The 21,346-nt window shown below is 56.2% G+C and overlaps 1 protein-coding gene across 1 annotated transcript; it reads right to left on the bottom strand.

Moving 5' to 3' along the window:
- Positions 1-389: 389 nt before the first annotated feature.
- Positions 390-21,134, bottom strand: KCNN3 (potassium calcium-activated channel subfamily N member 3). Its single transcript, XM_040088091.2, has 8 exons — positions 20,346-21,134; positions 17,352-17,447; positions 13,748-14,166; positions 10,160-10,301; positions 8,451-8,561; positions 7,073-7,200; positions 6,832-6,901; positions 390-6,398 (listed from the first exon to the last, which is right to left on the bottom strand). The coding sequence occupies exons 1-8, from the start codon at positions 21,060-21,062 to the stop codon at positions 6,102-6,104; spliced, it is 1,980 nt and encodes a 659-aa protein (XP_039944025.1). The 5' UTR covers positions 21,063-21,134; the 3' UTR covers positions 390-6,101.
- Between the last annotated feature and the right edge of the window lie 212 nt (positions 21,135-21,346).

Genomic DNA, 21,346 nt, shown 5'->3' with positions numbered 1-21,346 from the left:
TGGGGGTTCCCCTTATTTTACAAAGTACCCAGCAGCTCCAGGCATGGGGGATCCAGAGATGTGACAGCATGCACAAGGGAACAGGGATGTATCCCCTTCACTGAGGTTTTCCCAAACTGCACAAAGCTGCTTCCTGGGGGTGAACAGGAACAGCTCAGCACTGTTGAGGGGAATCACTGCACCCAGCACAACCCTCGTGGCACAAAGTTTCACTTCTGCAAGGGGTCCCTGTGTCAGGAATGCCTCCAACATCACTCCACTGTTGGCCCCAGTGGCAGAAAGAAAAGAGCTCTCACAGCTTGTGGAACAGAGGGTCTGAGGCACTGATAGCTGTACGTATAGATCATATATTTGTGTGTGTAACTCTGCACAGAGAGCTGCATCCTTACACACCCGCACAGGTAAATACTTCGAGATACTGACCTCTTCAGATTAAAGTCCAAGGCACTTTTTACAGTGAACAGGTTAAAGCCATAGTTTAAAACATGCCTGTTTCTGGGTACAGCTCAGGTTTATGGCAATGCTGTGGGGACGGGCTGTTGTCATAGGGGCCAGTCCCCACTCCTGTCCTCCAGCTGAGAGACTGACCCTAAAGGAGGAATGTAAGCCCAGGACTGGATCCTGACCACAGAGACATGCAAGCAGCTCCCACTGGCAGGTGCATCGGCAGTGCTGAGACCCCAGCGGGGGGAAGAACACTTTGGGCAGAAGAAGGAGCAGAGTTGGCTGCACAGCTTGCAGCACCCAGAGCACCAGGGTCCCCAGCCAAGAGCACCCATGGGCAGGTGGTTCTGGGGCCCTGCCTCGTGCCTCATGGGGCTCTGAGGTGGCTCATCCCATAGGGAAATAACTAATGCTATGGAGAAGCTTTTTCTCTCTCCTGCAAAAGCTCCTCTCCACAACCTCAAACGCTTTGGATACTTTTTAGGAAGGAGCTTGGAGTTAGATGAGAAGCAGCTCAGACCAGTACAAAGCCTGGCAGCAGAATCTTCCCAAACTGCTGAGCAATCACCACCATCACCCCCCACCAAACATACCTGGTAGCTATGGCACATGGCTCTGAGCTACCTGGGAGATGCTGGGCAGGAGGAGCCCAAGGGAGAGAGCGGTGCAGAGAACCAAGAATCCCCTGGCAGCCCCAGACTTAGCTGGCAGCAGCAGAGGCTCAGCCTGGCCTCTCAGAAGAACCACCAGTCTCTTTCCTCCATCAGAGCTGGTTTCTGCAGGGAGATTTCAGGTCTGGGGTCAAGCAAGGAGCATCCAGATCTCATGGCAACTTATTGCTGCCAGGGCTCTGCTGGCTTGGACTGGCCTGGAAGGGTGACACCAGCACAGCTCTGACAGTGGTAACAGTGACAGCATGGCAGTGACAGCTCTCATCAGGAAGGGTCAATGTAGGGACTTTTAGACTTTCTCTGGACAAAAGCAGCAGGAATTGGTCCCATAGGTGCTGCTCATTCCCAGACATATCATGCTCTGAGAAGACTGGCCAGGACAATGTGTGGCTACAAAGAGCAGTTTAAGACTTATGATCCAGTGGGGATCAGGTCCAGCAGCTCAGGAGTTGGAGGTAAGGAAGTGATGCTCTCTGAGGCTCAAAGAATCATGGAATCACAGAATAGTTCCATTTGGAGGGGACTTAAAGCTCATCTCATTCCACCCTGTGCTGTTGCTGGGACACCTTCCACTACACCAGGTTGCTCCAAGCCCCATCTAACATGGCTTTGAACACTTCCAGAGATGGGGCAGACACAACTCTGGGCAGCCTGTTCCCAGCTGGAAGGCTGAGACAAAGCAGTCCCTGCAACCTTGTCTTATTTCTCTTTCATGCTCAGGGTTTTTTCCTCCTATGCCATCCTACCCTGAGGCTGAGCAAAAGCTGCAGCTCCACAGGGCAGGGTGTGAAGTGTGAACTGGACATATCCTAGTCTCTTCTCCAAGTAACAAGTGAAAGGAAAATGTCTGAAAGTTGTGCCAGATGAGGTTTAGGTTGGATATTGGGAAAATTTCTTGTGTGTAAGTGTGGTCAGGCTCTGGTATAGGCTGCCCAGGGCAGCAGTGGAGTCCCCATCCCTGGAGGAATTTAGAAGATTTGTGTATGTAGCACTTGGGCACGTGGGTTAGTGGTGGGCTTGGTGGTGCTGGCTTAACAGTTAGACCTGATGTTCTCAGATTAACAATTCCATAATTCTATGAGAATGTGCTCTGCATCACTGCTTTCTCAAGAGCCTCTGTCCCGGAGGAAAAGGGGAAGTTTGACTCTTGCAGAGCTTGTGCCCAGGGAGCAGAGTCCCTCCTGCTGCTGGAGGAGACAGCCTGGGGGGAATGGCTTTCCAGAACCTGGGAAAAACAGGGGAGCCTGACCTTTCTCCAGGGAGAAGCAAAGCTCTGGTGCCATTGGGCTACACCTGCTGGGGGTCAGCTTCCAAGCAACGGGAATGAGTACAAGGGGGCTAAAGAATAACGACTCGGGTTCTGCAACTCTCCCTGCCTCCCTGTCCCCCATCCTCACTGGCAGTAGTAGCTGTACTCAGAAACAGACATTTTTGGCAGCAGCCTGGTGTTGCTGCCTGCTAACAACCATGTTGGGTACAAAACCATAATTGAAAGTTACCATAACCATCATAATAAAGCAATATATTTCATAGTTAAAATAAACTATTATGCTTTCCCCTATCATTAAAAAAGAAGCAAGCAGTACAGAGGCAAGATGCAAACCCAGGTCAAAGCTCCTTAAATCTGAACAGAAATATCCATGAGTTTGCAGAGAGACCGTGGAATTTTTTCCGGTATTCCCAGGATTGTTCCTTGCAGGCAGCGCAGGAAGGAGAGTCGTGGAGAGTCACACAAGCCCCCAAAACTGTGCCAAAAATGGGACTGGCTGGGTTAGATGGGTCCTGGAGGGGCACTGGGGATTGGCCCCATTGACTGTGGGATCAGATGCTTCCCAGCTCCAGGAGGTTGGCATCTCTGCGATTTTCCTCTTGTGCTCTTCCTCCACCTTGGTTGCTGATCTTGGCTCTTCTCTCTGTTTATCCCGATGTCCCTTAGGGCATCCAAAGTGATCATCTCAGGTGTGTGGACAGGACTGGCTGGGGAGCATTTACAGGAGCTGTTTACTGGGGCTGTGCCAGCTGAGGCTGCTGGTGACCAAGAGCTGCTGTCAGGGAGCAGGGCAGCAGCTCTGGGTGGGCACACCAGGCTGGGCTGCACTGGGGGCTGCCCACCACGCCCACCCTCACTGTCGGGTCAGCCCTGGGGTCCTGGCAGTGGGGCTGGGGGGGGTTAGCCTCAGTGGCCACAGTGGAGTCCAGTGCCAGGGGGAACGGATCAGGGCTACTGGCACCAGTGCTGAACAACTGATGGGGGGTGGGTGAAGGGCTGGGATAGGGACATTGGGGATTGGGATGGGGATTCAGGGGTGTGGAATGGGGGGTGCAGGAGTGGGATAAGGGTGTGGGGGTGTGTGGGATGCAGGATGCAGGGTGAAGGGCATAGGATGCAGACTCTGGGCGGCCAGGTCCCAGGCAAGAAGGGTTGTTGCAGTGCAGGCTGTGCTGAGGTGAGGCCAGGGGAGGGAGGCTGTGGGGTGCGCAGGGATCCACTGCCCCAGTCCTGTCGAAATGTCACTGCAGCAGCAGCTGCTTTGCCCCAGAACAAGGGTCTCTCGCTCCAGTTGCAATCCCAACACTCTCACTGTGGTCCTTACCACCTCCAGCCTTGGGGCCTGCAAGCTGACAGCACCTGCTCTTGTCTCACTTGGATGGATTTCCCAGACATCATCGTGAGCCTGGCAGGGATGTTCCTGGGTTCCTGCTGTCAATATTGATCTTTAAGAATCAATACTTCCTCTGGCTCTCTGATGCCTCAGGACGTGTCTTCACACCTTGCCCCACGCATGGCACCATTCCATGGGCAGTTTGCTCCTATCTGAGGTCTAGAAAGCATTTTTCTTCACTATCTGCCTGCAGGCCGGGGAAAATGCTGCATTTCAGGCTCTTTCTCAGAATTTCTAACATATTCTCCATTTCTGTGCTGGGAACCTCCTGACAGAGATAAGCAGGAGCTTCTGCTGGGCGAGATGGACAGGGGAGCACCCATAAGCATAAGGGGAGCAGCAGCTGGGCTGAGAATAGATCATGGGGGACTTCCAAAGCAGCAGTGAATTCCCAGCCATCCATGGGATATCAGTGATACTAATTAGAAGAGCTTGGAAGAGCAGCTCACTCCCAGAAGCTGTGTATCTCCCACTGGCCAAGGACCAGCAGCAATGGGCACATGCCTGCCTGAAGGGATGACTGTGTTTGGTCCCCTGCTACCAATGCCTCTGCAGCACAGGGATCTCATTTTGCAGTACTCCTGCTGTTGCCTTGCAGCCGCCTTCTTCCTTCTCCTCCTAGGGCCAGCGTGGGGGCAGTACTCACTAACTACTGCTTATTTGCTCTGTAACTCCAACTTCAGGGCCAAGGAGTGAAGCCACCTCACACCACTGGAAGCAAAGAAGTTCTTCGGCGTCAGGGGTGTAGGGGTGGTGGTGTGGGAGGGTGGTGTGTCTCTGCCCCTACATACGCACAAGATCCAGCATTATTTATGGGAGGGAGAAAGTTACAAAGGAGAGCATTACAGGCTGAGTATACCTGGAATAACACAGTGACTGATTACAATTACTGACACTGCTGAGTGAGGTGTAATTAATATTGCAGAGTAATTACATAGTTACTTCATCTGTTTAAAAATATATAAATATTCTCTGCTGAGTTTTCATGGAAAGCAGCAAATACCAACCCCAAAGTCGGAGCCTGGCGCGGCTCCATGCAAGGATCCAGGAAAGCCAGAACACGAGACTGGGAAAGAACTGAGGAGGAAGGAGGGAGAAATGGTGAAAACAAAACAGAAAGTGGCTGGTTCCAGAAGCAGCCAAGTGATGCCAAGGGTACCTCAGGAAGCTGAACACCAGCAGAAAAGTATAATGGAGTCTGAGGTGCTGCACTTTGGCAGGCATGGGCAGCGGTGCCATTGCCGAGACGGTGCCAGAGAGTGTTGCTGCCCTCCACCAAACCCAGCAGAAGTGGCATGAAGGTGATGGGCATTGTTTTAAACAGATGAAGCACCTGCCCCTGCTACCACATCACTTGCCAGTGAGCTCCTGCTTGATCCTGGTGGATTTGACACTGCCAGCTGGGCTCAAGCATGGATGTTCCCAGCACAAGTGGAGACGTTTGGGTGCCCGATCCAGCACTTCTGAGACTGCTGCAAAGAGCCCACTGGCTCTGCAAAATGCTGGGAGGCTGCCTGCAGGCAGTGATGTGAGCACCTGGAGACCCCCGTAGCGCCTGGACTGGCCTGCCAGCCCCATCACTGACCACCAACACATCAGCTGGGAGCAGCCCTGCGTGGCCCTGCACGCTGTAGGCACTGCTTTCCTGGCTCTGGCATGCGTCCCCAGGCAGGATACGACACTAAGGACCAGAAAGGAGAAGTGTCCATCGTTCTTCTCTGGGTAGAAAACACTCACAGCTCCAGAGAACTCCCCAGAAAGGTCACAGCCAGCCATTGTCACCTAGCTGTCAATGTGAGGGGGCTGTCCTCTGGGTCCTGGCAAGGAGACGGGATGGAGCATAGGCAGCATCAGCCAGAGCCTGCATAACGAACCCCCCACATTGGCATCTGCCCGGTGATGTTTGGCAATCGTGTAAGGGGCAGGGAGCGAGGGGAGTGCCCCAGGGAGGAAACCTCTCCCTTCGGTGTCTCCGTTGCTTCAGTGCTTCTGACTTGGTGTTTTGTTTTGTTTTGTTTTGAAATGTGAAGACCTGAGATTGAGCGTGGGTTTTCCGTCTGCCACCGGACGCCATGGCACAGGCTGGCCCAAGGCATCACCTTCTGTCCCCTTCCTTCACCACGTGTTGAGGCACCTGAATGGGGATGCAATTCCCGATACCAAGGCGTTGGCAAAGCTCCGAGCATTGCTCGGCACTGCTGGTCCCACTGGCTCCAGCTGAAGGGTCCTGCAGTGGTTCAAGGACCAGAAGAAAATTCACAGAGACCTCATGATCTGTGTGGAAATGCTTCCCCTGTCCATGGTGGGGCTGAGGGGCTGCGTTTTAGCAGCTGCTTGAGCTCGTGTAAGGGGTGGGGAAGGAGGTGGAGCTGACCCCAATGGGGCTCTCAGAGAGAGGTGTCTGGGGGGTGCCCACTGGCACACCAACCCCCCGGGCCTCCAGGACAGCGGCGAGCAGGCGCTGCTGCTGCTGGCGCAGCATGTCGGCCATCAGCAGGGGCAGGGAGTTGAAGCTGGCACTGAGCTGCTCCAGCTTGGATTCCAGGCCACTGATCTGCTTTTCCAGGTCCTCACTGCGGTCATTTAGTTCTGTGATGAGGTCGTACATCACGTTCTGCATCTGGGGAGGGGACACAGGGGACAGAGGCAGGGTTAGTGTCCTGGCTGGAGGGGTTAGTGCCACAGCTCTGCCTAGCAGAGCTCACCCCTTTACCCCCTTCTGCCCTGAGAGCTGCCCCATCTCAGCCCACCCCAGGTTCTCCAAGGGTTCTGTGAACTGCAGTTTAGCTCATCCCTGGCCATCAAAGCAAGGAAACCCTGCTGGCCCTGTGCTGCTGAGCAGTGGTATCCCTTGCAAAAAGGGTTGCAGGGAACCTCTGGCTCGTACATGTGTTTCTCCTCCTGCTTTGCAAGAGCAGCCATCCCACAGCAGCTATTCCTTGCTGACATTTATTGAGTCAGAGCATTTTGCGGTCAGCCAAGTCTGCTTTAGTTTTTCCAAGTGAAGAAAAACATTCAGTCTGGCCAAGCCACAGGGTCCCTGTGGGACTTGCCTTTGAGAGGTCGACAAGGGTGTTGGCTTGGTCACTCAGCTTCCTCTGCTCCATCTTCACGCTCCGTAACCTGGGGAGAAGGAAAGAGCACATGGCTGTACTCCCTTCCCTCTTTCAAACTGCATCTGGAGACCTGCCTGCATCCCAGGCAAGAGAAAACTGTCCCCACGCCCCTGCCAGGGACGGGATCCTGGTTTATCTGGAGCTCAGTCTGCCCCCAGCCCACTGCACAGCCTCTTACTGGTGGATGGCTTGTAGGAACTTCCTCTGGTGCTTTCTGACTTTAGCGTGGTCGATCTTCTTCAGCAGCTTGGTGTGCTTGTAGATAAGCCACGTTTCCCGCAGGACGTTGGCTGCTGCATTCTTGATCTGAAAAGGAAGAGTGGCTGCAGGTCACCAGCCACGTGGGATTTCACAGAGACACTGGTCTGGCTCTGCCGTGAGCCAGTGTTGCAAGAGCACTTGATCTGCCCCAGCTGGAGTGAGGCGCTCGGCTTTGCACCCTCATGGTCTCCTGGACTGTTGCAAGGGATGATGAACAGTTCAAGGAGTAAAAGGCAGAGCTATTGGCCCCTGGAGCACCCACATCCCAGTCCTACTCTGCACTCATGCTCCAGCACTTGGTGCTTTGCCTACACGCAAAGTTGTACCATAAGCCTCAAGAAAAAAAACCCCAAAGTTTTTATTGATTCCTGTTGTGCTGCCGGCACTGGGATGTGACTTCTGCAGACTCTCCAGCTAAACCACAGCTCAGCTGCTCATTCCAGGAGGAATTGGCTGCTGTCTGCCTGGCATGGAGCCTGCAGATCCATATCAATGGCCAGTGGAGTGGGGCTGAGCAGCTGTTTAGCTTTCCCAGCCTGGCCACTCCAAGGACACTTGGGAGGGTGTCAGGGCTTTGTCTGGGGCTCTGCTCTCTGGGGTGAAGTGGGTGCCCTGGTTGCATCCCGCCGCTGTTTGCCTTTCCAAGGGCTGCACTGATGTGCATTTTGCCAGCATCCCCTCTAAAACATACTCCAATGTGCAGAGCCCATTATATGACACGCCACTGTTGGTTTGCTGATACTTTGCCATGATGAGGCTGCCAAGACCAGAGACCTCCTGCTGCACCTGTGTGCTACCAGGGATGTGACACCAGACCCTGGCAGTGACCCCATGAACGCCCCACTGCAGGCTCTGGGTCCCTCCTCAGGGGAACCTCACAATGTGGTTCTTATCTTTGGTGGGCACTGAATCACCAAAATCCAGTTGTCTTACTGACACCAACAGAAGTGAGATCATGCTCTGGAAGAGGAGGGAGTATGCTCCCAGAGGGAGCATCACCTAAATCCCTAGAAGAGAGCTGGTGCTCTTTGGCTCAGAGTAACACTTGTGCCTGCACTATATCCACAGTACTTGGACAACTTCTTCAGCAGTGGTACCTGCAGGACCCACATCTAAAGATGCCAACACCTTTCTCTCCTGCTGTAGCTTCACTCAGAAACGCTGACACCTTCTTCCACTGTGGTACCCACAGGATCCAGAGATGTTGACAGCTTCCTCCTGCCACGGTAGCCCAAATCCCCGGCTCCTGGCACACAACAATGCCCCCATTCCTGCTGTCCCCCGTGGCACCTTACCCGCTTCGTCAGTTGTGTGTCCATCATGAAGTTGTGGACGTGCTTCTCAGCTTTGGTGAGCTCCAGCTTCCTGGCCACCACGGCCACCACCAGTGCTGTACATCCAGCACCCTGTGCAGGGACATCGGTTGGGAAAACAGTTTGTCACCCTCTTGTAACACCAGCACTCCCACCCTCATCCTTGCAATCCGCTAAATAACTAAAGCTACACGTCCTCCCCATTATCCTAACGAAGATATGACAGAGCCTGGGTGTCCTTGAGCGGCTGATGGTGGGCTGTGTAATGGGAGAGGCCAGGGCTATTAACAATGTCAGCAGCGGTCAGTGGTGAGCTTGTGCCAATGCAGGCCGGAGATCTGCCCTGTGTCAGTGCCCTGCGGGACAGGGAGCTCTCCACTCCCAAGAGAGGTCTGGGGCGGGACAGCAGTGGGGAAGCACCAGGCAACAGAGCAGAGAAGGGGCCCCAAATCAGGACCCTTCAAATTGCCATGTATCCCAGCTGCACCGGCTGGGAACTCACTAATCCTGGCAGTTAGGGCCAGATCTGTGTGGCAGCCATCATCTCCAGGGCACATCTGTGCCAAGGTGTTCTTTCCAGAACCTCCCTGCTATGCTCAGGAGCTCTGCCCGCTACTGCTGATACCAGCTGGGCTGCTTCCCCCTAGTGCTCTGGCAGAGCGCTGTCAGCCTGGCACGCTCTCTACTTAAAGAGTCATTAATTAACCCGATACCCTGAATCCTTCAGCATCCTCAAAGGTCCTGCTGCACACTCTTGACTCCCACCACCTCTCTCTTCCTGGTGGAGCAACTACCTCTGGTGCTAAGTGCGGAAGCCCAGCAAAGCCTCCAACCCCAGTGGGCTGCTGGGTGTGGGGAGACACTTTGGCAGATGGTGTCTCACTTCAAAGTAACCGGTGGTTGGGGAAGAGCCTTGGGAGCCTGCAGCACTGGAATCCCCTTGGCTGAGACAGCAGCTTCTCCTCTGCATCACCCCATCCACAGGGATTTTCTCCCTTGCTTGGCTCCCACCTACAAAACCAACCTTGCTGCATCTGACCTCATCCAAGACAGATCAAAGATTTGCAGATAATATAGAATTAATACCTCTTGGTGGGGCCTCCCCAGCTGATGACACTCATGGGTGTCAGCTTGGTTTGCCCTAGCTGGGAGGAGGGATGGCTCCATCCCCAGGGCTTGGAGCAGAGATGGGCAGAGCCAGGTCGCTGATGGCTGGGGTGGATCTGTGGAGGAGCGGTGACCACAGGGCCCCCAGCTGCTCCTTCAGCAGCCCTGGCTGGAAAGTCCCACAAGCCAGGAGATCTCGTGGTTGGCACCTTGGGGCAGGTACACTGGAGGCCCTGAAGAATGGTGACCTTTTGGCCAGAAGGAAAGGAACCCATGGCAGATGAACAACGGAAGCTGGATGGTATGGACCAGGATGGGTCAGGGATGCTCAGGTGCCCTTCTGCTCCCTGGGGACATCACTGACTCCACCAAAAGCCCTCCACCTTTACTGAATGTGGGTCCAAATCTACCCTCAAACAACTCCATCGACTTCCAGGCTGTGAGACCTCAGAGCTGAAGCCATTAGGTTTGTACATGGACAAAACAGCTGAGAAAGAGGTCCCTGTAAAAGTCCAGTGGCCCCACCTCTGCAATGGAGAGAGCAGAGCCCACAGAATGGACAACCAGCTTGGCATGGCCCTTACCATGATGCCAGTGAGCAGGCAGACTCCCTTCCCACAGTAGGTGTGTGGGACCATGTCACCATAGCCAATGGAGAGGAAGGTGATGGAGATGAGCCACATGGCACCCAGGAAGTTGCTGGTTACATCCTGCTGGTCATGGTACCTGCCAAGGAGACACAGATATCAGTATCACGGCAGGGGACAGGGATGGATGCGGCAGAAATGGAGGTACCTGGGCACAGTGGGTCCCCCGACACGGGCTGTGCTGGGGTACAGGATTAACACAGTAGGATGTGACATAGTAGCAGCAGATGCACAATTTCTGGCACTGGAAGACTCATGTGGACAAAATGAGAGCAAAAACAGTGGAAAGAGCTTCTGCTTTCAGTCACCACATCCCAGTCCTGTTGTGTGTCCCCGATGTCATGTGGTGCTGCAGCAAGAATTGGCTGATGGGAGAAAGAGCTGTGGCTCTGCAAAGCCCCTGATCACAGCAGCTCACTGTTGGCCTCTTCCCCTGCATCCTCCTGGTGCTGTAGCCTGGGCTCTGCCACCCCAGAAGAAGAAGTGCTGTCAGCAGCCCCAGGAAAATTGCTGGGGATGAATCCTACCGAGGCTCTGGCATGCACTTGGCTTTCAGGAACAGGGGAACAGCTCACACACAGCACATGTGGAGAGGCTGCAGCTTTGGGAATGCTGCAAATTTTCCAGGTGCCTGATGAGATGTGAGGTCAATGACCACTCTGGCCGTCCCAGACATTGGCTGGGGTTCCTCCAGCAAGTTTGCAACCAGCTGCCTCCAGCTCCCCGGGGCTGGCGCAAGCACAGCCGAGACATGCAGGTATTTTCTGGGGGATGCAGTGCTGACTCCTGGCAGCGGAGCAGCACCTGGCCCAGTCTGCACTGGGACTCAGCCCTAAGGCAGCAGGGGCGGGCAGTGCCTTTACCCCACTATGAACAGGATGGTTGTTCTCCTGTTCTCCTCCCTGGCAGGCTTCTCCCAGCCTCTTCACAGAATCCAGAGAGGGAAAACAGATGGAGCTTTTGGCAATCCCAACTCCAAGATCATCACTCGCAGAGCAGTTGGGTTTTCTCCTCTTCTGAAATGTTTTTCCCTTAGCTGGAGACTCAAATGAGGTTCTGGTGCAGGAGCAAGCACACTCAGCCATGGTGAGACTCACTCTGGGCAGGGTTGGCCAGGGGAGCTAGAGCCCATAACCACAGTGGTGCTCCCCAAAATTCCAGTGCCAGCAGTGGGCCACTCACACTTATCTCATCCAGTGTATTCTCCCGAGCAGAGCTGAGCCCACCTCATCCCGCAGGATGGAATGTCCTGAGGGGGCAACCCCAAGAGCGTCGTGCAGGACAAGGGGGTTACAGACCTACGGGACAGAGGGACATTTTGTCTTCTGAGTAGCACTTTGAGCAAGAATTGATAAACCAGGGGGGCTGGCACACGCCACAGCTGATATGGGCAGAAAGGGGCCACCTGCTCACGCCGAGGCTTGCCGCAGTCACACACCAGCCCTCTTTCTGTTGTCCCCTTGTCTGCCTGCCCCTACTAAGGCCACAGCCACCCTCACCACTGCGGGCATCGCCCTACTGCCGCGCCGCTGTGGCAGCACCATCCGGGCTGAACCCACCCCGTCGCGTCGGGCGGCCCCAGCTCATGCTCCAGGCTGGCTGCACGAACACGCACACGTGTGAGTGAGCACGCAGCACACGTCCCGTCCGCGGGCAGGCCCCGCAGGCGGCTCTGCGCCTTGGCCAGCAGGCGAGCGGGCGAGCGGGCGAGGTTGCTAAGCGACTCGCTGCCTTCGGAGAGGTGCGGCCCCGCGGCGCGCACGGGAGGATGCTGCGCCCACGGACACCGGGGACCACAGCGCAGCGCCGAGGAGACGTGCTGGCCCGTGGCACCCCAGCCCGAGGACCTTGGAGAGGCACAACCGCCTCTAAACCGCCCGGCCCCAGTGGTTGCTGGTCGGGAATGGTCCTGCAAACCGCAGCAAATTGGTTTCCAGTGCCAGTGACGTCGGTGTGGACACGGGGACACATCCTGGGCAGCCCTTGTGGGAGCTGTGGGACCCCCAGGGCGGGTGTAAGTACAAGGGATATTGCATCCCTCACACATGGAGCATGTCCCAGAGGTTCTGCATCCCCCAGGACTGACGCATCTCCAGCCCACCTGGGTTTGCTTCTGCCTCTCTGTACACAGAGGGAGTTGATGGCAACTGCAGTGCCAATGATCTGCAGTGCTTTGTCTGCATAATTTATGTTATTTTTTCCCCCCCTGATAATTCTCCATTGTATTTTCCAGCCTAAACCTCGCCAGGTGTGGGATCACCCTCCTATGTATGTCCTGGGTGCCTGTCCACTTGCTCCCTGTTTAGGAGGCATAAAGCACAAATTCTCAAACACAATTAGGCGGTGCCTGATCCAGCTCATTAAGGGAGGCAGGAAGGCAAATGCAGCCAGTAGAAGCTCATAAAATCTCAATGTGCCGTCCCATGCCACTGCCACAGCACTTGCAGCTGCCCTGATGTCCCTTTGCATTGTGACCAGAACAACGGGCCCTTCCCTCTGGAAGAGGGGGCACAGCCTTCCTCTCCCTCTGCAAGCAATCTAGAAGCAATCTGGGTGTCTCAGGTAACCCTGGGGTGCCAGTTGGTGTGATCCCTCGCACCTTAGTTCCAAGGATGACACAAAGCTGCCACAACAGGAGAGTTTGTAGAGGATTTGCCTTCTCTTCCCCAGGTGCTGCTGGCACCCAGCACCATGGCTTTGGAGAAAGCCCTCTGGCACAGCACTGGGATGCCACCACCGCAGCCCCGTGGTTCCCTCAGTAGACAAAGAGTGGTGGCAGGTCCCTGAGAGATGGAGGTGCAGTGATACCCACCAGGCTGGTCGCCACAGCAACCCCAGTGCTGAGCACACTGATGCTGGCATGGTGCCATCAGGCTGTGGGTTTGTCACCACAGTGTTGTCATGGCAGTCAGTTGCAGTGATTCTAGAGCCTGAGCCAGGCCTTGTCACTTACCATCAGCACCTCTGGCCCCTCCTCATACTCAGACCCCAGCTTCCACCCTTCTCCATGTCCCCCACCCATGCTCCTGGGGCTTCTGGCACCACACACTATTCTCTTGCACAGGACCCTGCCTGTCCGAGGTGCTGCCCTGTGAGAACCGGCCTGACACAACTCTGCTTCCTGCCCGTGTAGACAATTTATCATCTGGTAACAGCAGAGCTCAGTGGAGGGAACCCATGGCTGCTGGAGCCCCAGAGCCCTGCAGCCCTCCTACAGGGTGCTGGGACATTGCATCTCCATTGATAATCCCAAACTGCCATAAATCCCAAACCACAAATTTCTGAGCATCCAGAACCACTGCACATCCTGAACCATGGAGCATCCCAAACCACCAGGCACCCCAAACCTCCATGCATCCTGAACCTATGTGCATCCTGAACAGCTGAGCATCCCAAACCACCAGGCATCCCAAAGTGTTGAGCATCCTGAGCTGCCAAGCATCCTGAACCGCCACATGCCCCAAAGCACTGCTCATTCCAAAGCACTGTAAATCCCAAAGCACCACATATCCCAAAGCCTCTCACCTCTCACACACACGGACTGTCCATGCAGCGATGATCCAGAGGGAAATGCTGAAGACCAGCAGCACCGTCCCAGGGCAGATGGTCATGAGTGTCTTCATGACGAAGCGGGTGTTGAAGTTAATCTTGTTGAGTGCCCCAATGCTGCGTGAGGAGGCGTCAGTGAAGAGCTTGCTGTGCAGCAGCATCACCCGAGCGATCAGGTAGAGGCGCAGGAACATGGGGATAGACAGGATGATGTCCACATCGGCCTCTGCCCGAGAAGGTGTGTAGGAGAAAGCCAGGCGAGCTGTCCAGAAAAATTTGTACTCCCCAGGAATGGGGTGTATGGCACAAACCAGCATCTCCAGGCTGATGTAGAGGATGCGCTCGTACGTCATCGCTATCCGCCAGTCATCGGCTCCATTGTCGATCACAAAGAGCTACCAAGATGCAAAACCACGCCGTTACGAGTGGCTCCACACAACCTGCCCACTAGCATCCCTCCCTCCACAGGCAGGGGGGTCTCACACGAGAGCTAAGAGGAGCTGGGTGTGGCTCAGCCAGAAGCGCTGGGGATGGATGGAGAAGAAAAACATGGGAATGAGTCACCAGCAACCTCTCTGCTGCCCTGCTGGTGTGTGTCAGGGACCGTCACTTCGCAGGGGACACCAAAACCTTTAAGGTGCCTTGCCTTGAGCACACACCCAGGCACAGCATGGGGACAGCTCGCTCAAAATCTGTCTGGCAGGAGTCTACCTCCTGGAATGCCACAGAGATGGGCAAGCCATGGTGCCACGGAGCACCAGCATGAGCCACCTCAGACCCTCTGCTCCTGGGGCTGCACTGATTCCACTGACAGTCGTCACACCCTGAGTTCCAGGACAATATCTGGGCAGTGAACACCACAGTCAGAGCATCCAGCTGCTGGCAGAGATGGGATTCAGTTGTCATGGCAACTGATGGTTCATCCTGGGTACACCAGCTCCTCTCCCATCATCAGTGATGGAGTTGGGGTCTCTGCAGGAAGCTGGGGAGACGGCAGCTCAGCTGGCCTCTCTGGGATACCACCGGAGCCCCGGGAGTCACCCACCCTGTCCTGCCTCGGCAGGGTGTCCTGAGGCTGCCGTTGGCTTCTCCCTGGTGTGACAGGAACACCAGTATCACCCACACCCACAGCGCTCAGGGCCTCCCTGCAAGCAGCACTTGGCAGAGAAAGCAGCAGGAAAGGATCCAAAGGGGATGTGGCCAGCTGGTGCTGCTGTCCACGTCCTCAATCCTGCAAGCATGAAACGATGCGGGCTTGCTTGTGGATGCAGGGCTGCACACAGCCAGGGCAGCGGATGAGAGGTGGGTGGGGAGCATTGGCTCCAGCTGGCGCTGAGCCCAGGAACAGCCCTCCTGCCCTGCCAGAGGCCCCAGTACACTTGTGCCAGCACCTCACCAGCACAGCATGGCACTTGAGGCTCTCCCTGGGGATGGCAGGAGCCGCTGGGACTGACTCATGGAGTGGCTGTCCCAGCCACCTCCCTTTCTTGTAGGGAAAACTCTGCTCCTTTTAGCTGCTTTGTTTGAGAAATTGTTTACAAAAATGCTCCAAGCTGTCAAGGGAGATCCTCAGGCATTTAGCAAGCTGACAGCCTATTCCTTCCTGGAAAAGGGTGTTAAAATAAACAAATTAGCAAGCGGAAAAAGGCAGGAGCCTTTTAACTGCATGGTGGGGGGTTGCCATAGGCCAGGGAAGGGAAGGAGCAAGAGAGGATTTGGGCAGGATTCCCCTGAGTCAGCCCCTCTTAGTTCTGTACCTGTAAATCATCAGTGTGGGTTTCCATGGAAACCTAGTGTGGTTGGTTGGTACCCGAGGGGGTATTCCCCAACATATCCAGCATCACTGACTCCAGCAGGGGAAGCAACAAGAACGTCGGCCACCACATCCCCAGAAAAACAAAGCCCAGGAAAAGCTACTGAGACACCTCATGGGGACTAAAGTTTCACCAAAAGCATGAACAGCCCCAGGCAGTCCAAGCACAGGGATGAGGGGTCTCTGCACCCCCCCCACCCCAAGCACCTTGGTGGAAGCTGGCAGCACTTCCAGCACCGCTTTCCTTCATAGGAAATGATAGTGTGGTGCTGGCAGAGGATGGAATGTTCTGCCCTAGACACTAGAGACATCACTGGGGTGCTGAGTGATGCCTCAGCCCCAGAGAAACTGAGGCACAGGAAGACCTTCAAGTATCCCAAAGAACTAATTAACAGAATCAGTAGGATGACAGAATCACAGACAGGTTTGGGTTGAACAGGACCTTAAAGCTCATTTCATTCCCCCCACTTTCATGGGTAGGGACGCCTTTCATCAGACCAGGTTGCTCCAAGCTCCATTCAACCTGGCCTTGAACCCTTCCAGTGATGAGGCAGCCACAGCTTCTCTGGGCAAGAGAGGAAGAGGGAATCCTGAAGGAAGAAGCTGAAGTAATTATTTCCCAGAGGCTGGGAGGTCTGACAAACACCACGGCCAGCTGAGCACAGTCCCCCACCTTGGCTGAGCGGTACGAGAAGTTGAAGACCTACAGCTCTGGCAGCCCCATTCCATTTTGGTTGGATTATCAGCAAATCCTTCATAACACTTTATAACACATAGGGCAATGAGCAGCCAGCACAACTTTGGAGCAGATCAAGTCAAACTCATCTAATTCCCTGTCTTGACAGTGTAACTGGCCCGGCAGAGCAGCTGGGACCGTAGTGAGGTTCAGTCCCCATGTGCAGAGGGACAGCAGTGGGACTTTGGCTCTGGTCAAGGCAGGAGAGGTAAGATGACCTGTGTGCTGCCTGGGTGGATGTTGTGTTTGCACAACCCGCTGCCAGAAACAACAAGCAGAGGAAACTGTGAGCACTGGGGGCATGGCTCACCCGGCTGACCCCAACCACCGTCATCCTGGGGTAAATATTATTCCAGCAAGAACCAGAGCTCTCAAATATTTGCCTTGAGTAACTCACCCCCAGGCTTGGTCCCCATGCAGGCAGCCTGAGCTGGAGTGGGGACTGCCAGGACAGAGGCAGGCAGGGAGTGGGATGCTGCTGCCAGCCCCTGTATGGCAAAGCCCCTCGTCCTCCAGACCCACGAGGGACAAGGTGGGATTATGGTGCACTCAGGGCCAGGGGCTTTGACATCCATTCCCAGGATGCTCCTTCTCCTGACTGGTGATTCATTCCTCCCATGTCCAAAATAGGCTGGCACTGTGCCGAAGCTAGGTTGCACAGGGAAGCACAGCCTTCCTGGAACAAACTGGGAGTCCTTTAACTTCCCAGGGAGGAAGAGAGTGTGCAGCTCTGATAGGAAAGGATTTAATGGCTTTCCTTGGCACTGGACTGGCCTGAGCCTTCCCAGCCATAGTCTCCCCCAGCCACTAGCGTATCTGCCAGGCACCTGGGGCTCAGACAGACCCCTTGGTGGCTGGCCTGGCTGCCCCCCAAGACCCCTCACTGGCCCCCAAGACCCTGACAAAGAGGAAGGAGGCTCCAGAATGCAACAGGATGCGAGCTCAGGTACTGTGTCCCCCTTAGGTGGTTGGCAAACCCCACAGCCCACCCCAGCAGCCCCTTGCTAGGCACTGATGATGCCAGGACTTACCTGCACCTCCCGTGTGTGATAGGCGATGATAAGGCCCAGCAGTATGACAGTGGAAAGGCTTATAAGGCATTTCAGGGCCAGGGAGAACATGGAGTCCTGCAGGGTGAAAGCAGGGAAGGCATTAAGGGGTACACAGCTGTGGGAGTTTTCTGGCACTGGACTCCACATTCCAAAGAAAATACTGCCCCCCAACACCCGCTATCCCCATCCTCAACAGCACTTTTGCTGCTTCAGCTTCCCCCCTAGGCAGCTTGACGTGGTAATAAGGGCACCATCAGTACCATGAGCAACACTGGCACCTCCAGCATCACTGGTACCACCGGTACCACCAGCACCATGTGCCGTCTCTCCAAAACTCTTTTTTAATTCTATTCTGCTGAGTGCAGTTCCCAGCCTCCCCTCTGAGATGTGCAACACCAGTGCCCTGGCCCCATCTGGCCTGAGCCCAGTGTTTTGGTACCCAAACAGATGATCTACCTAGACCCTCCAGCTAATTAGTCTTATGTAAAGTAAACCAGCTCCTGATTCACTGCTGGCTGAAGTGGCAACTCCCCAGGACCCCACTGGGAAAAGCGGGATTTACTGTTGCCTTTGGATACTGGTAAACTCGTGCACGCCAGCCACACTCCAGCCCCACTGATGCCGGGGCATTGGCAGCCCTTCACCAAGATGTTATTCCCAAACCAACCTGCCTTACTACTGCACCCATCCCACACCTCCATGCCATCCCCACCGTGCCGAGCCCCAGCGTGGTGAGGCCTGGCACACTCACGGCATGCTAAGACCAGCACACTCATGGCGGGCTCTCCTTGGCTCCCCAATGTGCTGGGCTGGCTTCGGCCTCGCTTGGCTCCCTCTCCCCAGTGTTCCTCATCTCCACAGGGTGTTTGTACACAGAGAAGGGACTATTTGCTGTGGAGGCGGCACTGCATTGTTAACAACTTGGCTCTGGCCGTGCAATTGTGTGGATATAATGGCTGGTACTAAGAAAAGTGCTGGGACTAAACACTACTATTAACAGGCTAACTCGGGCACCATTGTGCCAATGTGGCTCTGGTGAGACCATTCCCAAGGTTACAAACCCTGCATGGGCACCCACTGCCCCACCTGGCAAGTGTTACATGATGTTTACCAATGTCTCCTGCCTGAAGAGACCTGTCAGGAAGAGCCATTCCTGGATCCCATGCTCACAGCAAACAACATGTCTTGGCCAAAGAGGGGAAAGACCTTGGCACCCCTGGCACGTGTCCTGCTCCACCACGTGGATGGCAGGGTGCTTCACTCTGATGGTGCTGCACAGGCGGTGGGAAGCAGCAATATTTTCCTGTGGCCAGGAGAGGCCCTGTCCTGCCCACAGCCAATTGACAGGCAGGGAGCAGGCAAACCCTGGCCAGTGTGTCCTTGCTTCCCAGCACAGCCCTGGCAAGCTCTGGCTGGGGCATGGGGCAGAGCTGGACCTGCGCTGACATCCCCATATGCACAATGGCAGCCAGCCCTGATCACATGTGCTCCCACACTCATGGTCGTGTCCCTGCCGGTGAGCTCTGGTTTCTCACCAGGGGCTGCTGGTGGGGGGGGGGGATTTATACACAGCTGCTGCAAATCTGGCCAAGGGCCTACGGAGGCTGGTCAGGGACTCTCCTGAACCCTGTGGTTGTCAGCACAATTGTTTGTGTCACAGTGGGGCAGGGGTGCAGCAGCGTGTCACAGCTGCTGCATGGCAGCAGCGCTGACTCACGGGGTCTTCCCCAGCTGACACACCAGCTCAGCGTGGTGGGGCCAAGGAGCATGGCAGTGGTGCTGCTGGCAGCTTGGTAAGGGTGGGCAGTCCCCCTGGTGCCAGGCGTGCATGCACATGGAGCCTGCATGGACCCGGCTCAACAGGTAGCAGATGCAAGTGGGGGATGGTGGTTTGGCTTTGTTCCTGCCTAAGGGGAGTGGGAACCACCAGAAAAAGGCTCTGGCATTGAAGTATTTTTCTTTCTCAGCACGGATGCTAGGGATGCCAGCTTGGTACCAAGGCATGCCCCTGCCTCCAACAGAGCAGTGGAATTGCTGCCCGCAGCCCGCACATGCCCACTGACCCTGGCAGCCATGGAAAGATGGGGCTCAGGAAGCCCCCACCAGGCACCTCAGTGGGGAGGCAGCAGGGTTCCCCAACCCACAGGACCCCCAGCGACACACCTTCCTTCCTCCACCTCCTCTGCTCACACTGCCTTCCCCGCTGCCCGTGCCGGATAATGGCAGGAAGCGGTGAGCAGCCCCTTCCCACCCTGCTGCTTCCCCTCCACTGGCAGCACCGTGGCATGGGGACCCCCGCTGGCTGCACCCCAGCCCCCTCAGTACTGCCGTCCCGCTGACGCCCATGGGTGCTGGTGAGGGTGCTGATGTCTTCCCCTCTCTGGATAGGTATAAATAACATGACAGATGTCTATACAAAGAGTTATTCATATCGCTGCCAACCAGCACAGCCCGGGAGCAGGAGCTGGAAGGGACGTGGGGGGAGAATTATAAATAAAAGACACTGTCCTGCAAAAAAAAAAAAAAAAAAAGGGAAAAAATGGCAGGAAGGGGTGTGGAGGAGAAGGCGGAGGAGGGAAGGGGGGTGCTTCGCTGCACCGCCGGGGGCACAGTGCTTTTGAGGAGTGCACTGCCATGCCAGCAAGAGTCACCACAGACCTCAGGGGGTGGGCGCCTGCTGCTGCAAGTGCATGGGGCAAGAGTCGAGAGAGAACCCAGCAGCACATAGGCCCCACACCTCCAGCCAGGTGGTCACCCTGTCCAACACCTGTGGCTGTGGCATCCACTAAAACTCTGGGAACATCCTGTCGGTCACCAGCCAGCCTGTCTGACCCTGTTGCACTCCACATGGGCTAAACGGCTCCATATTTATCCCAAGGGATAGATGGGGCAAGTGGCTCCACGCTCACCCACCCCACCGGGCACCATCCGGTGCCACCAGCCCCACACACACCTCCCTGGCCCCGTTGGTACCTTGGAGTAGAGCCCCCAGGAGAGCTCGGTCTCAATGACCATGACGACAATGCCAAACATGCCGAAGATGAGTGCGTAGTCGCTGAGGCGCTTCCTCTTCTCGAATAGTGCCCGGCGGTGCCCGAGCCGGTAGCCGATGTTCTGTGCCTTGCGCTTGGGCCCCTTGGCAAAGGTGGTGGGGGCCGGCCGGGCAGGCAGGCGGGTGGGACGGTGGGTGGCGGGCGCATGGTTGTCTTCGCGTGAGACAACAATTTCAGGGGGTTCACTGGCACCAAAGAGCTGCAGGGGTTGCGCCTCTGGCTCGGCCTCGATGAGGTTCCGTCGGGATGCGCTGAGTCGGCTGAGCGGCTTCATCACCCCCCCGCTGTACTTGCAGGAGCTCATGGCAATCTCGGTGAAGGGGTTGCTGTCCCGCCGATGAACCAAGGGGCTGGGCTGCCGGTGTTTGCTGCCAGCCACCCCAGAGCCCGCTGGGTGGTCGCCGAGGTTGAGCTGGCTGCCGTGGCGGGAGGAAGGGTGGAGGGCGGCGGGGGCGGCGGGAGGAGGAGGAGGGGCCCGTAACGACCCGGGCGAGGAGTGCAACAGGCTGTGCTGGAGCGGTGGCAGCGCGGAGGGCGGCGGCGGTGACCGTTCATCCCCCGGTAAGGGGCAGGGACACCGACCATCCTCCTCCAAGTCCCCCACGCCCGAATCGTGGAGATGCCCCGATGTCTCCATGACGGCGGTACCGGCGCCGCTTTACAGGGCACCGGTTCCGCTTTACTCGCCGCCGGCCCCGTTCGCTGGATCATGAATGGGCTCCGTGCTCTCGCCGCTATCGCCGCCGCCACCGCCCCCGCCGCTGCCGCTGGCCCGGCCCCGCAGCGCCATTGGCCACGCTGGGGCTCCCCGCAGGCTGACATCATCCCCGCCCGCTCCCCGCTTTGTATCTCCCCCCCCATCACACCCCCGGTTCCTGCATCTCTGCGGGGTCGTTCGGGATTTGTAGTGCACCGGGTTGC

The sequence above is a fragment of the Hirundo rustica genome, chromosome 29, assembly GCF_015227805.2.
Source record: "Hirundo rustica isolate bHirRus1 chromosome 29, bHirRus1.pri.v3, whole genome shotgun sequence".
Lineage (NCBI taxonomy): Eukaryota > Metazoa > Chordata > Aves > Passeriformes > Hirundinidae > Hirundo > Hirundo rustica.
The sequence above is the reverse complement of the archived record's forward strand: the minus strand, read 5'-3'. Positions and strand labels throughout refer to the sequence as shown.